The 24,002-nt window shown below is 41.0% G+C and overlaps 1 protein-coding gene across 1 annotated transcript in view; it reads right to left on the minus strand.

The window, feature by feature from the left end:
* The window catches only part of WDR70 (WD repeat domain 70), a 281,551-nt gene that overhangs the window by 173,000 nt on the left and 84,549 nt on the right, over positions 1-24,002 (minus strand). The window contains exon 9 of the mRNA XM_066378869.1: positions 7,983-8,059. Within this exon, the coding sequence (XP_066234966.1) occupies positions 7,983-8,059 (77 nt within the window). The remainder of the gene's footprint in view (positions 1-7,982; positions 8,060-24,002) is intronic.

Below are 24,002 nucleotides of genomic sequence, written 5' to 3' on the forward strand. Positions count from 1 at the left end.
AAGAAAACCAAAAAATAAAAACAGCAGTCAAGAACTCAAAAAGCTGTATATATCTATATTATGCCAAGATTATCTGAGGCAAATCATACAACAGTGTAATAATTTATAAATGATGATGCTAAGTTATATTCAAAACACTTACATGTAGGAAATGAATGTAATATTTTAAGTTTCCCAATAAAATATGTAAAATGGGGGGAAAAAAACTTCGAGTTATACAAAAGTATACTTTACAGCAGAGGTCTCAAACTCGCGGCTCGCCCGCTGAACAATTTTTTGCGGCCCGCAGACTAATCCACAAACTACAGTTTCTGGTTGTTTTGTGACACTGAAAAGTGTTGCGTAACAGTTGCCTTTTGTAGACCTAGTGCGGCCCGCCGAACGGCTGTGATCTTGCTCTGCGGCCCACATGCTGAGTTGAGTTTGAGACCCCTGCTTTACAGGGATCCATTTATGTGAACTATCATTCCTGGGAGAACTTTACAACTGTGTTCACAGATGTTATTTATTATAAAAATCAAGTGTAATTTGCATAGCAGCCTTCCAGCAAAAGCCTGTGAGATTGAACTTGGCCCACACATGCTCTCAAATAGGACATGCTCATCAAGGTGTGATTGAAACTCTGAGAAAAACTAAAGACTGAAAACTATATGCAGCCTTAATCCAATTCATATGAATCCAAGACTAGTCTTATGCATGAACACTATGCACAAGGTTTCCCACATTTAATCCTTATTATAATCTTGTGAATCAGTAGTTTTATCCCATTTTATAGGAATCTGAGACTTAGTGGTAAATTACTACATCAAAGTCATGACTAGTGGTGGAGTACCCAAGTTCCTTAGGTCTGGAAACTGCACACTATTATGCCATGACCAATTTGTCAAAAATTTAATTGCATAATTCATCTGTACAAGATACAACCAAATAAAAATATTTATAATCTTTGGAACCCCACTGTCAAAAGTATTCACTAGTGGTGATCTTCATTTTCCAAAGGGCAGTCCTTGGAACAGTACACCCACAGTGTAACAAGTGTCACTGGCTGTGTGGAAAGAGAGGGAGCTGGATCAATGTATATGGAAAATGCTGGTTTCTTTAGTTGAAGTATTTCTCAGGACCTTTAATGTACTTAGTCTTTGGCATGGTGACTCTCCAAGTTTAGAAGGTAGCTAGCTGAGTACAAACTGGTCCAAGATGGATGCAGGTGGGACAGCAGAACCCTCCCCCAACAGATCTTTCATTCCCCTCCAGAGCTTGATCAGACAGTGACGCCATGTTCACAAGAGTGGAAGCACGCAAGAACCCTAAGAAGCCTCTGCTCAGAAATGGCACAGTGCCATGTTGTCACCTTCTGTCGGCCAGCCCAGATCACGGGGTGGGAAAAGAGAAGCTGGCTCTATGGGAGTAGCTACCAAGTCACCCTGCACAGGGCATGGACAAAAGGAAAGACAAAGAATCGTCACCATTTTTTGTGATAAATCTGTTATATCACCTATTTTCAAATTTCCCCAATGGTCCCCAAAATTCTCTTTATTGCTGTTATTTGATTATGCTTTCCTGTCTTTCTTCTCTTCCTTTTCTTCAGAGGAAATGAGATCAAGTCAAAAGTTCACATATCATGTGGTGTGTATAATACTCACTGCGAATCCTTTCATTTAGAACAAGCTCCTTTTATTTCTTTCATGATATTGACATTTCATGACATTCAGTTACTCAAAAGAAAACTAAATTGACTAGATTGTAATGTCTTCAAATATTCATGTCATAGTACATAAAATAAAACCTAAACATGAAATTATGTTTTTTACTTATAGGTAAAATCATCTAATCATGGTTCACTATATATTTTGCACGTTCCAGAGGGCCCAACTTAAGATTTTCCTGTATACTATAGAACAACTCCTCCCTCATCACATCCCTACTCTTCCACAAAAGGAAATTCAGATATGTCAAACCCGTGTAAACCTTTCCCTGATCCTCTCTAGAAAGTAAGTTACCAACTCTTCCTCTGTGCATCCTATGTACTTGCACTGTGGCTAATGAAGGTTTTCAGTACTGAGTGCACAGCCTGACTTTCCCCAGATCATTGCAGCCTGGTATCAAAACTGGTCTCACTTGGATTTTTTTTTAAGTCTCTAGTTCTCAATTCTGTCAGCTATTATAGGATTCTAGCCCTTAAAGACTCAGTCATTTTTCACATTGCTTACAAATGGGTCTTGTGGCTATTTTGTGATATCCACCTGTTCCTCCTCTTTTTTTTTTTTTTTTTTTCTGAAGCTGGAAATGGGGAGAGACAGTCAGACTCCCGCGTGCACCCGACCGGGATCCACCCGGCACGCCCACCAGGGGGCGATGCTCTGCCCCTCTGGGGCGTCGCTCTGTTGCGACCAGAGCCACTCTAGCGCCTGGGGCAGAGGCCAAGGAGCCATCCCCAGCGCCTGGGCCATCTTTTGCTCCAATGGAGCCTCGCTGTGGGAGGGGAAGACAGAGACAGAGAGGAAGGAGGGGGGGAGGGGGGGAGAAGCAGATGGGCGCTTCTCCTGTGTGCCCTGGCCGGGAATCGAACCCGGGACTTCTGCACACCAGGCCGATGCTCTACACTGAGCCAACCGGCCAGGGCCATTCCTCCTCTTTTACTCCAAGAATAGATCCACTTTCTCTGTGCCCACTTATTTTTAATTACCACTGGTCAACCATGACCTACCTATTCATCCACACTTCATCTCCCCTGACTGTCGAAGGAGATGTTATTTTGTGAAGTGTTGTCATCTGCCAGTTTGTTATTCTTATCTAATCTTGTCTCTTTTTCTACAGTAACCACCTGTGAAATATTGGTCTGTGCATTTTATTATTTTCCTGCTTTTTCTTGATTGTTAACTGATCATAGAGGCAGAAGATGTCATAGTAGACCTGAATAAATTCTGAGATACAAATTCCTGAGCAAGTAATGAAAACCCTCCGGGCAGAGAATGGAAGCACCTGATTTACTCACCAGTACCTACAGACAGAGCTCTGTGCTGAGCTGGACTTGCTGAGCACAGCTTCTGTATTAAGAAATCAGGTTACATTAGAATGCCTTCACTCTTGTTCTGCACACCACTACAAGTCAAATTATAAAGTGGCTCCACCTCAGATTACATACATTGACAAGTAGAATTGACTTCCTCTGGATAAATAAGCATTTTTATCTCCATTGCCGTCTGGCTTTCATTAACATTTACTTCCAGGCAGAATGTAGTAATCTCTACTTTAATATCAATGTTTCATCCTCGTAAACTTAGGAAATCCAAAAAGACTGCCATCACCCTCTTCCTTTTTTCATTTCATCCCTAAATTGACCTGATCCCAGGTTTGTGTTTCATACGGAAACTCTTAAAATCAAAAAGTTTAGGCACTAGCATGTCCAACTCAAACTCAGAAGAAATATCCAAAATTTAACTGGGTGTACATGAGGCCAGAACAAAACAGTGAATGCCGCCTTAGATTCCAATGGATTAGTTTCTCACTTGGCCATCTGATTCTTCAATCCTACTGCATCTCAATATACTCATAATATGAGCAGCTTATGTAAATGGCTGGTATTGGTCTGGCCAGGACTCCCCATCTCTTCCTACACTGTTGACAGCCATAGCCTTCGATTCTTTCTCTGGCCTTTTATTTTATCCTTTATACTTATTACTACATAAAACTATATTCACTTATTAATGCTAACTGTATCTTGTCTGTCTCTCAGCACATACCTCCAATGAAATGTAAACCCATAAAGATAGAGACTTAGATCACACAGTGTGCCTGGTACACAATGAGAACACTATTTGTTGATTGAACTAGGTATCTGGAATGATTTCCCACAGCTTAGCAGATTTGTAATTATTACACTCAAAGTCAAAAGCTAGAAAAAAGTCAATCAAATGACCTGAATTTATTTTATGGCATATTTCTCAAAAAAGTGGTAAAGAATATGTATAACAGGAGTCGATGTAAAGCCTCCTGATCTTCACATAGAACTATGGACAGAAAAAGCCCAATTTCTACAGTGTGAAAAGAAACTGAAGCACATTTTCAAAGGTGCAACAGACTAGTAAGTCAGTGATTTGGGCGGGGAATTGCTCTTTCAAGGAATAGGATAAACTACATTTAATACCCAGTATAATGATGTCATGCTTTAGAACTTTATCCCAACTGCTGTTTAAAGAATTCACAAAGTTAAATACGGTTCTTTATACCCTATTCAAAACCATCTAAATGTTTATTGTGGATCACCGGCCTGGGAATATAACATTCAAAGTTTCTCAGACTTATTTGACCTTGGAATGCCTTTCTTTGACCTTACTAATTTACATATCCTGGAAATCAATTTGGGAAAAGCTTCTATAGAGCTCATAAAAGTTGTGTTGGCAGCTAGGAAAAACCATCACACAGCCTAATCCTTAAATAGTTCTCAGAACAAGAGGTTTTTTTCAATTGCTTTATTCCGCTTAAGTTTTTAAACAGAATAGTCTGAATCCTCTGTGTTTTTTAAATAGTGTATTTGTTCTCTTCCAACAGTATCAATTTATTAATTTTCTTATCTTACTACTGTATAAAGCCTCTAAATAGTTGTGGGCATCACTGTCTTGTTTCCTATGTAAGTACAAGTAGCTTCAGTACTCCAGTATATAATAATACAATATTTACTTAAATTTTGATAGTTTTTATCAGATTTCAGTAATCTCTTCCTATTTCTATTTTACTTAAAACTTTCACTGAGAAAGACTACTAACTTTTATAACATGTCAATTTTATCATACAATAAAATCACCTGAGGCCCTGGCCGGTTGGCTCAGTGGTAGAGCGTCAGCCTGGCGTGCAGAAGTCCCGTCCCGGGTTTGATTCCCAGCCAGGGCACACAGGAGAAGCGCCCATCTGCTTCTCCACCCCTCCCCCTCTCCTTCCTCTCTGTCTCTCTCTTCCCCTCCTGCAGCCTAGGCTCCATTGGAGCAAAGATGGCCTGGGCGCTGGGGATGGCTCTGTGGCCTCTGCCTCAGACGCTAGAGTGGCTCTGGTCGCAACATAGCGATGCCCCCAGATGGGCAGAGCATCGCCCCCTGGTGGGCAGAGCATCAACCCTGGTGGGCGTGCCGGGTGGATCCTGGTCGGGCGCATGCGGGAGTCTGTCTGTCTCTCCCCGTTTCCAGCTTCAGAAAAATAAAAAATAAATAAAAAAATCACCTGATTGCCCTGGCCGGTTGGCTCAGCGGTAGAGCGTCGGCCTAGCGTGCGGAGGACCCGGGTTCGATTCCCGGCCAGGGCACACAGGAGAAGCGCCCATTTGCTTCTCCACCCCTCCGCCGCGCTTTCCTCTCTGTCTCTCTCTTCCCCTCCCGCAGCCAAGGCTCCATTGGAGCAAAGATGGCCCGGGCGCTGGGGATGGCTCCTTGGCCTCTGCCTCAGGCGCTAGAGTGGCTCTGGTCGCAATATGGCGACGCCCAGGATGGGCAGAGCATCGCCCCCTGATGGGCAGAGCACCGCCCCTGGTGGGCGTGCCGGGTGGATCCCGGTCGGGCGCATGCGGGAGTCTGTCTGTCTCTCCCCGTTTCCAGCTTCAGAAATGAAAAAAAAAAAAAAATCACCTGATTTTTTACCTTTCATTTGTTAAATAATGGATTATATTGAAAATTTCTTGATGGTAAAATTTCCTAATTGTAAAATATTCTTGAATTCCTAGAAAAAGCCTTAATTGGTCATGGGGTACTATTAATTTAGATTAGCTGCTAGATTTGATTTTTTTTTTAATGCTGAAGTTAGGAACACCACTTTAAACATATATAATTAAACTATATGGCAAGAATAAGACAAAGATAAAAAGAAATAGGGGTACTGGGTGAAAGAAGGTGGAGGGATTAGCCAGAAAACATGCACATAACGCATATATACAGTCAACAGTGTGCTGACTGCAGAGGGAAAGGGGTAGAAGTGGGCAGAGGAGGAAAATGGGGCTGGAAAGAGACTTTGCAGGGGTGAGTGGAGCACAATGTGACGTGAGACGGTTTTATTGAGTTGTACACCTGTAGGGTTTTGTAAACCAATGTCACCCCAATAAATTCAATAAATAAAGAAATAAAACTAGATACAGCAAGTCCTAGAATAACATCATTTCATTCAAAGTTGTGTTGTTATAACATTGCTGAGGGGGGAAAATTGATTTCCTGCTGTGTCCACTATCCGTGTAGGGTTTGCATGTTCTCTCCAAATCTGCATGTGTTTTCTCCTGGGACTCTGGTTTCCTCCCACGCCCCAAAGATGCGCACGTTAGGTGAACTGGCGTGTGTGACTGTCCCAGTTGGGGTGCGTGTGGGTGGGTGTGAGCAGCCCCGCGATGGAAGGGATCCCGGTCCGATGTTGGTCCTACATCACACCCTGGGGTGCTGGGATAGGCTCTGGCTACCCACGACCCCAAACTGAAATAAGCAGATTAGAAAGAAATTCTTCCTTGTTTTTATTAATCTTTCTTAAAAGTATGTGTGATTCACATTTATTTTAATATTATAAATATTTTAGGTCTTTATTTAGAAGTAAAGTTTTTTGTTTTTTTGTATTTTTCTGAAGTTGGAAACAGGGAGGCAGTCAGACAGACTCCCACATGTGCCCGACCAGGATCCACCTGGCACGCCCACCAGGGGGCGATGCTCTGCCCATCTGGGGCATTGCTCTGTTGCAACCAGAGCCATTCTAGCGCCTGAGGCAGAGGCCACAGAGCCATCCTCAGCGCCCGGGCCAACTTTGCTCCAATGGAGCCCCGGCTGTGGGAGGGGAAAAGAGAGACAGAGAGGAAGGAGAGGGGGAGGGGTGGAGAAGCAGATGGGCGCTTCTCCTGTGTGCCCTGGCCAGGAATTGAACCCGAGACTCCTGCACGCCAGGCCGATGCTCTACCACTGAGCCAACCAGCAGGGCCTAGAAGTAAAGTTTTTATGGCCCGAAACATGCTGTAGGAACTGAACTCTTGTTTATATCAATTAACCTATGGGAAAATTGGTTTTGCTATACTTCATTTAACCTAAAGTCACAATTTCCAAGAACCTATCAAGGACATTAAGTGAGGACTTACTGTGGTTCTATTTACCAGAAATTTTAATCAAAAATATTCTTCTTTTCAGTCATATTCTGTTAAGATTTCCAAATTTTAGTTCCTTTTAGATTGTTAATTTTTAAACTATGCTCTGTGAGTAAAATTATGTCTTTTGGCTGTTATCTTAAAGATTAATTTCAGCACACCTAAAATATCCAAGAATGTGAACAGCAATTTTGAAAGTTGATGAGACAAATTTTAAATATCAGAAATCAAAAAAGCTAAAAGACAAAATAACCTAAGAACAAAAATTTTTTTATCTAAAATGATAGTTTCATTTAAATAACACCATCTATGTTTTTTAATTTATAAGATTTTTATTGTAATTTTTCTGTAATATTACAAAAAACACATTCTTGTGAACTATTCTTAACACTAAAAATGAATTATACAATATGACAATACAGGAAAAAGCTGCCTAAATACTTTCTGTAATATTCTTGAGTCCTAGGTCAACAGATATAATGGAAAAGAATCTTAATAACCAATTTTTTTCAGTTATTCTTGCCAAAAAACAATCATTTAAACAATAAATTTATATTAGCTATAAGATTCAGATGAAAATCAGTCTTTATTACAAAAAGTAACAAATTTTAGTCATAATTTCAAAGTCAGTTGAGTCCACTTAATACCATCAATCTGATCCATTGTGCTCCCTAATAAACTCTACTGGAATTTATGCTAACTCTCATTTGCATAGTTTCTATATTTATTTTAACAAAACTTACACTACCAAATAAAGTCAAAGTAAAGAACAGAATATATAAACATCAGGATTCCTAGTACTCTATCTCCCACTTTACTGGCAAGATTGTTACAATACAAATATTACAGAAAATATTAAAAGTTATGAATTAGCAATAATACTCACGCATCATTTGAGCAAGTCATAAATTCCCCCTTTATTTTGGGATGCCACGAGCCAGTATGAAGCATTGCTGTGTGACCCTTAAAAAAAAATAAAAAGATGTTTAACAAAGGTAAAATAAATAAATAAGTACACTAACCAGAAACTGACATATGCTTAAAACTTTTTAGTCCTCCCAAAGGAACACTATTTTAATAACTAATATTATTTTTATCTCAATTTTACTTCATAACTTGATTTGTTTATTTCACTTTGTTTAATTCACTATGTAACATACCCCATCCCATCCCTCATATCCAGAAATTAGCACAGTGCTTATACGTAACAGGTGCTTCATAAGGAAGGAAATAAAGGGGGAAATGGCAGCCTCTCTTAAGAAAGAAAGAGAAATTAAGTACATCATTAAAGACATTTTTTTCTCAATGGAAAAGAATTTAAAAGATAGAAAGTATTTACAAATAATCATTGCAAAAGCAAGAGGTAGGGAGTAAAATAATCCATGCTTCATAAAAATGTGTCAAGAATCTTGATTCTATAATACATCTGGAAGAATAAACATGTGGGAAAAGGAAAAACATCTTTAAAGTTATTCAGGAACCTTCGCCTTACTAAGTATAGAGTATAATATAAAAACACTTTAATTAAAACAATGTGATGTTGATATAAGAACTGACACAGAAACTATCTCAACCACAGAGTACCTATCAAACATAAACACACACATACACACATACTTCCCTCCTAGGCAGCAAAGTCAGCTAGAGTAGTCCCATAGAATAAGTCAGGTTCAGATGGGACAAAAAGAGCCTAATTTTTTTTTTCATGTAATAATGATAAGGTCTCTTATTCTGAAAGGGTCAAAAATAAACCTTTGCTATAGAAACAAAATTTGCATATTTAAATGACTTAGATGGGAAGTAACTGTGGTTCTATGGAAAGAATAAATTGGAACTGCAGTACCTACATGTGGGCCTGGAGACCATCTCCAGTCCAAATGCCTACAATGCCTCAACTAGTAGGTGGCCAACTCCTGACATTCTGTTCATGTTTATGGGATGCCAGTGGGAACCAGAGATGTGGAACATCTTCTGCAGTGGGGAAGAATGGGTCATATTTAGTTAAGTAGAGGACCAGCAATACTTATTTGAATAAGTGGCATGTAAACTGAGACCGAAAGAATGAGAAGAAGCCAGTCATGTAAAAGTAGAAGAAGGAGCCTTCCCACAGATGGAAAAGCATGTGAGAAGGTCCTCGTGCAGGAAAAGAGCTAGGTGTCTTAGAGGAACTGAAAAAAGGCCAGTGGGCTACCGCATGTTATGCAAGAGGAGGCACAAAATTAGTGGACATGTAAAGAAACAGGAGTCGAAATAGCTAAGTCGTTGTCGTCCGTCCAAAGAGGTTGGGAAGCCACTAGAGAGGCATTTTTGTGGCAGTATATTTTTAAAGGATTCTATTGATTAGAACACAAGCCAAGAGTACAAGTAGAGAGACCAGTAACACATCTTTTACAGGACGTAATAACTAATGTCAAGGCATGGGAGAATGTTGTAGGAGTGAAAAGGAGAAAAGTGGACAGATTTGAGATAGATTTTGGAGGGAACTAACAGGACCATCCAGTAGACTGAATCTGGCTGAACAGAGAGGATTTGGTGGTTTTGGTTATTGTAGTATTTAAGGATGACTTCCAAGTTCATAGCTTTAGCAACTAGAATAGAGTTTTGCTAGCAAATAAAGTGGACAGTAAGAATCAAGATCTCCCTACTGGAACTACTATGTTTGAAAGGCCTATGACATGCAAATGACATTGTCAATTTAGTAGCTGAACATACAAGTCTTGAACGCAGAAGAGGAAAATGGAATCTCATAGATAGAATGGTGTCCCCCACCCCCCAAAAAAAGATATGTCCACATCCAAATCGCAAGAACCTGTGAATGTGACCTTATTTGGAAAAAGAATATTTTCAGATATAATTAAGAACCTCAAAATTATATCATTCTGCATTATCCAGGTGAGCCCTAAATCCAATGAGAAGCATGGTCATAAGAAACAAAAAAGAAGCCCTGGCCGGTTGGCTCAGCAGTAGAGCGTCAGCCCGGCATGTGGAAGTCCGGGTTCGATTCCAAGCCAGGGCACACAGGAGAAGTGCCCATCTGCTTCTCCACCCTTACTCCACTCCTTCCTCTCTGTCTCTTCACCTCCTGCAACCAAGGCTCCACTGGAGCAAAGCTGGCCCAGGGCTGAGGATGGCCCCATGGCCTCCGCCTCAGGCGCTAGAATGGCTCCCTTGCAAAGGAGCAATGCCCCAGATGGGCAGAGCATCTCCCCCTGGTGGATCCCGGTCGGGCACATGCGGGAGTCTATTTGCCTCCCCACTCCTCACTTCAGAAGAATACCAAAAAAAAGAAAGAAAGAGAAAAGAAAAAATCACAAAGAGTATATAAGGCTCTGTGAAGAGGGGCAGAGATTGGAGTTACACAGCCACAACCCAAGGAACGCCTAGAGACCCCAGAAACTGAAGAGGAAAGAAAAGATTCCCCTAGAGCCACTGGAGGAAACATCACTGTGCCAATTCCCTGATTTCAGACTTCTGACCTCCAGATTTGTGAAAGAATAAATTTTTGTTGTTTTAAGCCACCAAGTCCACGGTACTTCGTTACAGAAGTCCTAGGAAACTAATCATACTCTCTCTAAGTCTGAAGACCAAGAAAACTGTAAATAAATACTGAATTTTAGTTAATCCATTTGTTTCTTTTTTGCAGTGGTAGGCATTAACGATTCTGAATCTGCTTTCGGTATAATGAAGAATTAAGCAAAGGAGAAAATATGTTGAGGAGAAAGACAGTCAAGGTTTTCACTGCTGAAAAAGCATTACAAAAGTGAAAAGAGCGTACTCCCTAGCCTCAAATTATATTACAGAGCAACAGCGAGGCATGGCGCCTTTCACCAGCACCTGTGTCCTGAATATTGGCATTTCAGGACTGGCAGGCAGCAGAGCCTGAGGGTCGTTTACTTGGTTACAAAAGCAAACATGAAAAGATGCTCAACTTCACTCGTCATTAGGAAAATGCAAATTAAAACAAGGAGATCTCATTAAACACCTATTAGAATGGCTAAATTCCAAAAAACTGCCCATCCCAATTGTTAGCAAGGATGTAGAGCAAAAGGAACTCTCATTCATTGTTGGTGGGAATGAAAAATGGTACAGTCATTTGGAAGGGTTTGTCAGCTTCTTAAAAGCTAAACATAGTCTAACCACATGATCCAGCAATCTCACTCCTATGAATTAACCTAACTGATATGAAAACTTATATCTACACAAAAGCTATGCATAAATCTTTACAGCAGCTTTATGCATAAAACCCAATGGCAAAACAGAATTTGCCAATGGGACAGATGTGGGGTGTGAGGGGAAGAGAGGAGTCAGGTAGAACACACAGGTTATCAGGTTGATCAACTGCGACATTGTGATGCTATTTACTAAAACAAGGGTGACTGTGAAGGTACAAGTTAAGAAAGAAAAATCTAGATTTCCTTCTTGGAGATTTTATGTTGAAACAGCTATTATACATCCAGTAAGTCTTTGAAGTATGTAGTTGGTCATACTGGACAGGTGAGAAGACAAGGAAAGAAATATGAATTTGTAAGCCCTCAGTGTCTATACATGGTATGGATTTAAATACTAAAAATGTATCAGAGTGCACTGCTTGCTCTCTCTGATGACCTTCAGGCTGATAGCTCCTGCTAAAAATGTGCTAATTAACTAGAGGAATCTGCTTGAGGCTTGAGCATCCTCTTGGACGGCAAAGTGGGAAAATACACACAAAGCAATGACTGTTTTTCAAAGATTTACAGGAGTCTCCAGAATCATACTCAGATCAGAAAGTGGGGGGGGGGGGGGGGGGTCAATGGATTGATCATTGGCTCTTTTTGGGGGTCTAGCTGTCTGTAGTCCCCACCCACCTCTTGCCTCAGACATCCAAATTTTGAGTTCTCTTAGGATGGATTTGAGGATTAGTTCTCCTATCTTCTCAAGCTAAGCCTCCTTGATCAATACCCTTGCCCAAGCTCTGATATATTGAATACTGAGTTCTGACATATTGAATATTGCCCTTTCTTTTGAAGCATTGGGCACATAGACCTTGCACCTGCAACACAGAGGGCTCAGCACCAAGCCCTGGGACACCCACCATTTAGAGCAGAGGTCCCCAAACTTTTTACACAGGGGGCCAGTTCACTGTCCCTCAGACCGTTGGAGGGCCAGACTATAAAAAAAAACTATGAACAAATCCCTATGCACACTGCACATATCTTATTTTAAAGTAAAAAAACAAAACGGGAACAAATACAATATTTAAAATAAAGAACAAGTAAATTTAAATCAACAAACTGACCAGTATTTCAATGGGAACTATGCTCCTCTCACTGACCACCAATGAAAGAGGTGCCTCTTCTGGAAGTGCGGCAGGGGCCGGATAAATGGCCTCAGGGGGCCGCATGCGGCCCGCAGGCCGTAGTTTGGGGACCCCTGATTTAGAGGATAAGTGGGAGAGGAGGAGCACACAAAACAAGAGTGACCAGGTGTGCTACTGACGAAAGAAGGAAACCAGGAGAGGAAAATAAATTTGAACTCAAGCAAAGAAGGCATTTGGAGGACAGAATTCTCAGTTGTCAAGTACTGCTGAATGTTACAGTATTATAAGAACTGAAAACTGGGGGGGGGAGGGGAAGGGGGAGAGGAGGGGCACAAAGAAAACTAGATAGAAGGTGACAGAGGACAATCTGACTTTGGGTGATGGGTATGCAACATAATTGAATGACAAGATAACCTGGACATGTTTTCTTTGAATATATGTACCCTGATTTATTGATGTCACCCCATTAAAATTAATAAAAATTTATTTATAAAAAAAATAATAATAAAAAAATAATAAAAATTAAAAAAAGAACTGAAAACTGATCATCAGATATGGTGGCGAGACGACAGCCATGAGCAGGGAAGTGAGCTAGGGACCCCTCAGTTCAGTACACCTAAGGTACTGAAAGACAATAACTGACTGGCTGATAAATAAAAATGCATAGGATTGTCAGGGGTCCCATTAATCTCTTTCCAAAATAGAAATCTGTCAGGCTAAGCTTAAGGAAAAAATAAAATAAAAGAATTTCTAATGCCAAGCAGTAAACAGATATCTGGTCTAATTTCACCCCACTAAATCCCTGCCTGTGGGCCAGGAAAACAGCACATGATTTGCAATAAAAACAAAAACAAAACCACCTCAATAATCCAAGAACTGCCCCGCCTTCAGGGACTTGGCCCCTACACTGCCCTGGCTTCCCCAGGCCTGTGCCGCACTGCTTTGCACCTTCGTTCTCCTCCTCTGCTCAACACAGCCTCAATGCCAACTCAGGTACCTTAGCTGACAACCCTTCACCCACTGCACAGTCTGCTGACCCCCAGGCAGTTCCTTACTTGCCTTTTTATTTATGTTTTATTAACTTATTGGGGTGACATCGGTTAATAAAATTATACAGGTGTCAGGTGTACAATTCTATAATACGTCATCTGTATATCGCATTGTGTGTGTGTTCAGCATCCCCAAGTCAAGTCTCCTTCCAACACCATTTATCCCCGCTGTACCCCCCATACCTCCCTCAACCCACCTTTTCCTCTGGTAGTCACCATGCTGTTGTCTGAGTCTATGAGTTTTTGTTGTTGTTGTTTTCATTTCTGCGAAATCTCTTCACCTTTCTTAACCAGCCCCCACTCCCCGCTCCCTCTGACAAGCTGTCAGTCTGTTCTCTATCCGTGAGTCTTCCTATTTTGTTTGTTAGTTTAGTTTGCTCATTAGATCCCACACATGAGTGGGATCATATGGTACCATTTTCCTCTCCCACATGCGGGCTCTGGCATTCTACATACGGATGGATGCTGCCCAGCTCAGTCCTTAGGGCCTCACTTCCCATACTTTGTCCTAACAGCAACCCCATGACCAGCCCAGCCTGTGCAGGTCTTTCACTGAGATTTGATTGGAGTTGAAATAGCATATTGGACTACAAAGGATCCACAAGAAAATTATCTCGGTTATAAAGAACATTAGGATAAAAGGACATGTGGTCACCTTAGCTGCTGAGTACCCAGAATATGAATATAAATAGCAGGTTAAACTGAAAAAAAAATCTAAAAGACTATTCACAGTTTCTTGTTTGTAAAGATAGAAGCATGACAAAGGCAATGGGAATGTTAAGTACCGGTGTATGAAAACAGGGACCAAGATTAGTCATAACAAAAATGAAGTTCAACTAAGGATTTTTAAATGGATTTAAACAGAATTAGTACCATGGATAACATTAGTAAAAAAAATAATTTTTAAGTGACATCTATTAAAGAACAGGCAGTGGTTAAAACACTTTTTTATCAAATAAACTAGCTTTTCTTCTTTCTCCTTTAGCTAAACATAGGCCCTCCTGAGGGGGGGGAAATCCCTTCCTTTACTTAACAGCCTTCACTGCCAACAGCCTGGAAGAAAGAGTTAAACATCTATTTGTTTTTCATAAAATGCTATACTTTGCAAACAGAGAGGACATTAATGATCCATGACGAATATAGGCTTCCCTGCGCACACACAGAGGTGTGCTGATCTGTACTATTCAGTCCAGACTCTTACGGTTGCCCCTATGACAAAAGGTGCAAAAACAGGTGCCTTCCTGAAGTGCCACTTGCAGTCACTGAATGAGGCGAGGCTGTGTGACCCACAAAATACAAGGACCCGTGTCTCCGGAATGATGTGCTAACATGCAACGCAGCAGGGAATGCTATACTATGAGCTTTGATCCAAAAGTTCTTCTTAAACAAAGTCCATTCGTAGGCTTTCAGGAATCACCAAACTGTCTGAAAATGTCACCAAAATTTTTATGTGACTACACTTTGCTGGAGAAAATGTTAAGAGCTTTCATTTGCAAGTTGGCGAACAGTTTCTCTGCAGGTCCAGATAGTAAGTGTTTCCGGCTGTGCGGGCCACACGGCCCCCGCGGCACCACTCAACTCCCTCACGGCAGCACAAAAGCAGCCAGACAATAGTAATGAATGGCAGGCTGGTTCCAACGAAACATTTATTTACAAAAACAGGGTGCAGGCTGGATTCCATCCACAGGCCTTAGTTGGCCAAGACCTGTTGTGTAACCCATTACAATCTTAGTCATTTCCTTCTATGAATCAAGAACTCTGAAGTCCAAGTCTTTCTAATTCCTAAGCAATTTAAAAATCCATTTGAACACATCAAAGAGATAAATTACTTCTTCTTTGATCTACTCAACTCTAATAATTCCTTTCAAGTTATTTCAGCAGCCCCAACGATGGCTAAGTCTTCCTAATATTACCATATGTGATTCCTTTTCTGATATCATAAACTATCAATACTTTTTTATTTTAACAAACATTTATCACCTGATATGTTCTAGGCTCTAGATATTCTATTTACTAGTCACACAACCTAACTTCCAGTTATTTACCTTTCTTTATTTTCAATATTCTAAACTTAAATCACTCTCAGCATACACCTGAAAATCCTTTGGCTGTACCTACAATGTACAACTTTTATTATGGAATAACTCCCTTCTTCCCATCATTGTATCCCATTCAAATACCCAGGCTTCTAAATAAGACCCAAGAATATCATATGAATATGTAGAATGATTGTCTCTACAAGTCTACATTCTATAGCTCTTAATGCCAATTCTTCTAGTAATTTTTCTCTCACAACCATTGTTATTCTAAGTCTTTACTATCCTATTGAAGGCCTCATCCCAGCATCTGCAAACAACAATAAGAAACGACCCTGCCAGTCAATGGTGACACATTCAACTTCCTGTCTAAGGCCCACCATCTCTAAACATGCCTGCACATGAGTCCATCCTTATCTCTCCATTCCCTCCTCACAGTCAAAGCTAATTCTCACTCTTGGGCTTGATAGCAATCACTACCACCTCCTCAGAAACTTTCATTTTTATTTAATAATTAGTTTCTATGTTTTGTTTGGTTTTGCAGAACTGTATTAGTTTCCTATCACTGTGTAACTAATTACCACAAACTGGGGCTTAAAACACCTTCAGATAATTAGCAGACAGTTTTTTAGGTCAGAAGTTCTATCACAATGTGGCTGGAGACTCTTCAGGGGCTCACAGACTGAAGGCAGGATGTCAGCAGGGTGGCATTCCTGTCTGGAGGCTCTGGGGAAGAATCTGACTCCACGCTCACTCAGGTTGCTGGCAGAATCTAAGTTCCTTGCATCTGTGGCACTGAGACACCTATCTCCCTGCTATTTGTCGGCGGAGAGCTGCTCCCAACATCTAGAAGCTGTGTGCCTTCCTTGCCTCCATCTCCAAAGCCAGCAAATGAGAATCTCATGCCGAACCTCAGTTAGACAGAAGATATGCCCCCCAAATCTCTGCAAAACAATCCCTTCTTAATCCATGCTCCTGCTGAAATAGATAAGGAGTAATATCCTTCTCAGAAGTCATCTGGTGTCCTTGAGAATATCTGGGGGGCACACACTTAATTTCTTGAAAGAGCTTTTAAGGTAACTGACTTTTTTCTCTTCCTGAGGTTTCAGTGAAAGGTTATGTATACAGCCACATCCTTGACTTGCTTTTTTTTTTTTTTTTTTTTTGACAGAGACAGAGAGTCAGAGAGAGGGATAGATAGGGACAGATAGGAAGGGAGAGAGATGAGAAGCATCAATTATTCGTTGCATCACCTTAGTTGTTCATTAATTGCTTTCTCATATGTGCCTTGACCAGGGAGCTACAGCAGACCAAGTGACCCCTTGCTCGAGCCAGCGACCTTGGGCTCAAGCTGGAGAGCCTTGCTCAAACCACACGAGCCTATGCTCAAGCTGGCAACCTCAGGGTTTTGAACCTGGGTCCTCTGCATCCCAGTCCATTTCTCTATCCACTGTGCCATCGCCTGATCAGGCTTGACTTGTTTTCTATACCACACTTTCAGACACAATTTCTTCCTTTTAAAAATCTTTTTAAATTTAATTTTGAACGTAAACACCTATATAGGTTTAAAATTAAAATTAACTAAATCATCTAGCCCTATTATCTTTTAATAAGATTTCTTTCAATGTATCAGTCTTTTCTCCTAGTTTTTGTTTTTTTTGTTTTTTGGGGTTTTTTTTCATTTTTCTGAAGCTGGAAACAGGGAGAGACAGTCAGACAGACTCCCGCATGCGCCCGACCGGGATCCACCCGGCACGCCCACCAAGGGCGACGCTCTGCCCACCAGGGGGCGATGCTCTGCCCATCCTGGGCGTCACCATGTTGTGACCAGAGCCACTCTAGCGCCTGAGGCAGAGGCCACAGAGCCATCTCCAGCGCCTGGGCCATTTTTGCTCCAATGGAGCCTTGGCTGCGAGAGGGGAAGAGAGAGACAGAGAGGAAAGCGCGGCGGAGGGGTGGAGAAGCAAATGGGCGCTTCTCCTGTGTGCCCTGGCTGGGAATCGAACCCGGGTCCTCCGCATGCTAGGCTGACGCTCTACTGCTGAGCCAACCGGCCAGGGCCTCTCCTAGTTTATTATAAGCAGCAAAAAGCAAAAAACAAAAAAACGGGCAGTACCTTCAACACTTTGCTTGGAAACCTCCTTAGTTTCTGACCTCAACACTCAGTTCTGCTGCCCCAGTCAGAGCCAGCCACAGAGACCATCCCTTTTGCCAAGAAGAACCCAGTCCCTTTGAGGGGCTCACCTGATTAGGCTGGACCCAATAAGAACAATCCTCCTTTCTTAAAAGTCCGCTGTACTGTACACTATAACCTAATCACAGGAGTATCTCATCAAACTCAGGCTGCCAGCCACACTCAGGGGCAGGAACAGGGGCAGGGAATCTTAGGGGCTGCTCAGAATTCTGTCTACAATAAAGACTTTAAGTGTAGAAATTCTGAAACTACTTTCTGTGTACCATATCATTGAACAAATGAGCAAATATAATGATAATGTTGCCTGACCCATGGTGGTGAGGTGGATAGAGTACTAACCTGGAACGCTGGGGTCGCTGGTTCCAAACCCAGGGCTTGCCCAGTCAAGGCACATATGACAAGCAATCAATGAACAGCTAGAGTGAAGCAATTACTTTGTCACTCCCCTTCTATAAAATCAGTAAATAAAATCTTCATATATATGCATGCCTTGTCTGGTTGACTCAAAGGTAGAGCATCAGCCCAGAATGTGGATGTCCCATGTTCAATTCTAGGCCACGGCACACAGGAGAAGTATTCACCCTTCCCCTCTCGCTTCTCTCTCTCTTTCTCTCTTTCTTCTCCCCTCCTGTAGCCATGGCTCAACTGGAGCAAGTTGTCCCCAGGCACTGAGGATGGCTCCATGGCTTCAACCTCAGGCACTAAAAAAAAAAAATGACCCCAGGCTGCAAAGGAGCAAGGGCTCCAGATGGGCAGAGCATCGCCCCCTAGTGGGCCTGCCAGGTGGGTCCAGTTGGGGCACATGCAGAAGTCTGTCTCTGCCTCCCCTCCTCTTACTACTACTACTACTACTACTACTAATAATAATAATAATAATAATATATATTATATATGTATATATATATACACACACACACATACACATATACTGATGATGTTGGAAGCCAAGTTTCTCACTGTTGGAGAAGTGAAATACAATTTTGAGATGGTTAAATGCTAGGAAATTGAATTAGAATTTGATGTATCAAGTTGGTGTTTATTTTTATTAATTGGTTGGCTTGTCTCCCACTCCAGCTCTGTCTGCTGAAACAGCCTGGAAGGATGACACCCCAGCAATAAGGAACAATGAAGTGTCCAGATCATGATTTATTAATAGAAACCCCCATGAAAAGGAGCCGTGGAGTTCTAGCGGAATGGGCAACATCAGCAAGAAATGCACAAAACGAGCCTGGAACATTCTGTTGTGCCAGAATGTGAAAAAGTACTCCCAGAATTGTGGGTATATGTCAAAGCACAGAAACCAGTGTGAGGAAGTTTCTCTTAGAGAAAAAGATCTGGAAATATTCAGAAAATGGAAAGAAACACATGTACTTCAAAGCATTGCACTTCTTAGAGTTTGTATTTGCAGTTAAAACCATCAGTTAAAACTGCTTAAAGAAACAAAAATATAGCTAAACTCACAGTTTAAAATATTTCACTACTTAGGAAACAGTCTTTACTATTAAAAGAACATGACTGATATATTTCACCTATAAACATAAAAGCAATTTTTCAGAGCAGCGGGATATCAGAATAACTACATGTACTATTGAAATACAAAGCATTTGAAAACATCTTCGCCCAATATTCCTATTCAAGCTTCTAATTTCCATAACTCAAGTACACTCATGGAGAAAGCTCCCATTAAAAGGACAGAAGAGCCTGTCCTCTCCCATGTTAGTAAAGTACCAACAGGCACCATTTAACAAAAAGGACACACTCTGAGAAACGCACTGTTAGGAGATTTCTTCCTTGTGAGAACATCACAAGGGGTCACTGGCTCTGGCTCAACTGGAGCGCCCCCACCCCACCCTGTATCAGGGCACATATGAGAGAGCAATCAATAAGCAACTAGAGTACCACAACTACAGTTTGATGCTTCTCCTCTCTCTCCCTTCCTGTCTGTCTGTCCCTATCTGTCCCCCAGCCCTTGCTATAAAAAATAAAAAATATGCAAGTGTAATTACTCTCCCTGTATTATGCTGTGCAATGTAACAGGAAAAAATGTATTTCTGTACCACAGGAAGCACATTTTAAAAAGAAAAAAAAAAAAAAAATATATATATATATATATAGCCTGGTTGGTGGTGGCTTGTGGTTGAACTGGAACACTGAAGTAACTGGTTCAAAACCCTGAGCTTGCCTGGTCAAGGCACATACAACAAGCAACCAATGAACAGCTAAAGTGAAGCAACCTTGAGTTGATAGTTATCGCTACCCCCATCCTCTGTAAAAATCAATAAATAAAATCTTTAAATATACATAAACACACATATACACATGAAAATAATAATATAAAGATTAGAGATACAAATGTAACAAGATAACAATTTGACATTATAATTAGAAAGGCCTGTTTATATTTGAAGTACATAATATTTCATCATAATAGATCAGATATACGTAATTATTTCCTTTAATAACCTATTTGTTGAATTTTCCAGCAAAGTCACAAGTTACTAATTACTCTTGGAATCAGAAAAGAGGTTAAAGAGTTAAGAAAAAAAGTGTCCCAAGAAATCTACTCTTTTCGAATAATAATTCTTGCATTTCCAAAAGCCATTACTCGAGCCAAAGACTGCAATTAAGGTATCAGTAACATTTCGTAAATGAGTAAATAATCAATCAATTATATTTGCTTCTGGGAAATAAAGAGAGTAAATATTAACCATGATTTTGAAATCAAAATGGAGATAATATTAGGCAGGTGGGGGAAGTTATAGTACAGTGGTACCTTGAGATATGAGTGTAATTCATTCTGTAACTGAGCTCATAAGTCAGTCAACTCATATATCAAACAAATTTCTCCCATTTAAAATAACTGAAATAGATTTAATCCATTCCAGCCCTGTGAAACATCCCCAAACCATCCTAAATTATGAAAAAAGACATGTTTTTAATTAAGAAACACACATGTATACTTTACCAATGCAGAACAAAATATATGAAATAAAGGAAAAAAGTATTATTTAGTACTGTACTGTATTTTTACCTTGGAGACAGACGAGTGCAGCTAACGGAGGTGAATGGCGGAGAAGGGAGGGAGGGAGGGAGGGATGCAGGCACTGTAGACATGTAAACTAAAACTGTACTTTCTTAAAACTAAATGTAAACTAAAGCTGCATTTTCTTTACTTTAAACAAAACTAAAACTGCACTTTCTTTACTTAAACTGAAACCACAAAAACTTAATTGTAAAAAAATGCACTTTCTTAACTTTAAACTTAACCTAAGCTTAACATTACATATTTTTCATTTAATCATCACCTGTGGTTGCCTTTTTGGCTGCACTTTCGGCACTTTCACGTGCAGAATTTTTTTTTTTTTTTTGTATTTTTCTGAAGCTGGAAACGGGGAGAGACAGTCAGACAGACTCCCGCATGCGCCCAACCAGGATCCACCTGGCACGCCCACCAGGGGGCGACGCTCTGCCCACCAGGGGGCGATGCTCTGTTGTGACCAGAGCCACTCTAGCGCCTGGGGCAGAGGCCAAGGAGCCATCCCCAGCGCCCGGGCCATCTTTGCTCCAATGGAGCCTCGGCTGAGGGAGGGGAAGAGAGAGACAGAGAGGAAGGAGAGGGGGAGGGGTGGAGAAGCAGATGGGCGCTTCTCCTGTGTGCCCTGGCCGGAAATCAAACCTGGGACTTCTGCATGCCAGGCCGACGCTCTACCACTGAGCCAACCGGCCAGGGCCTACAGAACTTTTGAATAAAAATCTATCCAAAGAGGTTTGCTTTTGCCTGCATTTTAAAATGTTATGGAAATGTGACAGACAAGTGTCATTAAAAAGTGCCAAAACACGACCAGTTGAAAATTTTTCTGGGTGTTTCTTTTCAATGAAACTTGAAAGCTTCTCCCACATTGCCAGCATATCTTTAATTTCACTTGTAGAAATCAATTCCTCTGACTCTACCTCCCCCTCACTACTAACCTCTTGCAGAAGCTCCCTATGTTACATCATCTGTAGCTCCTTCAACTCCTCAGTTGAGAGTTCTTCCTCACGTTCCTCGACAAGCTAGTTTATGTCACCCTCATCTACCTCCAGACCCATCGACTTTCCGAGGGACACAACCTTTTTTGTGTGGTATCATGGGGCCGAAGAAAGTGAGTGTAAAGGACAGTGGTGAGAAGAAGAAGAGAATGATATCAATAAAAGTAAAGCAAGAAATAATAGAAAAACATGAGCATGGTGTATGAGTGATTGAACTGGCAAGGCTGTATGACTGCAATACATCTACAATTTGTACCATCCTTAAACAAAAGAATTCAATCAAAAGTGCAAATCCAGCAAAAGGAACTACAATTCTGTCCCAGTTAAGGACAAATATCTATGAAGAAATGGAGAAGCTTCTGCTGGTGTGGGTGAAAGAGAAAGAGCTGGCAGGAGATACACTGATGGAGACTGTAATATGTGAAAAGGCACGTAGTATTTATGGCGACTTGAAGAAGAAAGAACCATCAACCTCAAAAAAGGCAGCAGAAGATACGTTTAAGGCAAGTCACGGCTGGTTTGAAAATTTCAAGAAGAGATCTGGCATCTACTTGGTAGTGAGGCATGGTGAAGCTGTGAGTGCTGACGGCTTCTACCTCGGTCTCAGTCTCTGGTTCAAATCCTTCGAAGTCCCTGTCTGCAACAGCATCACGCCGTAACTTTTACCATGCCGAGTTCAAGGTTCTTCTTGTAACCTCTTGCCATGCCAAGTCAATAATGCGTAAACATATCACGATGTTGTAGTGATCTTTCCAAAACTCTCAAAGGGTTAGATTTGTATTCTCAGTCACCTCAAAGCAGCGGCAGAACAAGTGCTTTGTGTAAAGCTTTTTAAAGTTGGAAATGACCTGCTGATCCATAGGTTGCAAGACTGAAGTCGTATTAAGGGGGAGGTAGAGGACTTTCACGAATTTGAACTCATCAAGAATGTCATCTTCAAGACCAGGTTGGTGGGCTGGAGCATTTTCAAGGATTAGTAATGCTTTCATCAGGAGTTTATTTTCTTGAAGATATTTCTTCACTGCAGGACCAAAGACAAGATTTACCCATTCAATAAAAAACTGCCACGTAACCCATACCCTAGCATTGGCACGCCACATAACCTGCAGTTTTTCTTTAAGAATCTTTTGAGTCTTAAAGGCTCGAGGATTTTCAGAATGATACACTAGCAGTGGTTTTACTTTACAGTCACCGCTAGCATTTGCATACAATACAAGGGTCAGACTGTCCTTCACGGGTTTATGGCCTGGCAGCTTATTCTCCTCTGCAGTGATGAAAGTCCTCCAGGGCATTTATTTTCCAATACAATCCTGTTTCGTCACAGTTGAACACTTGTTGATGGATGTAGCCTTCCTTTGCGATAAGCGCAGCAAAACTGCGATGTACTCCTCAGCTGCCTTAACATCAGCACTCACAGCTTCACCATGCCTCACTACCAAGTGGATGCCAGATCTCTTCTTGAAATTTTCAAACCAGCCGTGACTTGCCTTAAACGTATCTTCTGCTGCCTCTTTTGAGGTTGATGGTTCTTTCTTCTTCAAGTCGCCGTAAATACTACGTGCCTTTTCACATATTACAGTTTCCATCACTGTATCTCCTGCCAGCTCTTTCTCTTTCACCCACACCAGCAGAAGCTTCTCCATTTCTTCATAGATATTTGTCCTTAACTGGGACAGAATTGTAGTTACTTTTGCTGGATTTGCGCTTTTGATTGAATTCTTTTGTTTAAGGATGGTACAAATTGTAGATGTATTGCAGTCATACAGCCTTGCCAGTTCAATCACTCATACACCATGCTCATGTTTTTCTATTATTTCTTGCTTTACTTGATATCATTCTCTTCTTCTCACCACTGTCCTTTACACTCACTTTCTTCGGCCCCATGATAGCACACAAAAAAGGTTAGTAAAATATGCAAAAATGATGCAAGAACAAGTACAGTACATGAGATTCAATCTGATTCTGCAGGTAACACATGAGAAGGAACGAGATGCTGGTGTTGTGCTGCCGATACTGGACCCATGCGCCAACACGCCAACTAGCGGCAACTTTCTGAATCATGACTCATATCTCGGAATTTCGCTCAGATCTTGAACAAAAATATGGACCGAGTCACAGCTCATATATTAAAAAATTCGTATGTTGGTCTGCTCGAATCTCAAAGTACCACTGTATAGTATGACATGGAGTTTTTTACATATAGTACTGGTAATTAATAGTATTTTAATTTCATGTATTTTTACCTAGATTTGTTTATCCAACCTTATCCAGGTTTCCTAATTATTTTACTATATATATACTG

This window comes from Saccopteryx leptura, chromosome 1 (assembly GCF_036850995.1).
Source record: "Saccopteryx leptura isolate mSacLep1 chromosome 1, mSacLep1_pri_phased_curated, whole genome shotgun sequence".
In the NCBI taxonomy this organism is placed as follows: domain Eukaryota; kingdom Metazoa; phylum Chordata; class Mammalia; order Chiroptera; family Emballonuridae; genus Saccopteryx; species Saccopteryx leptura.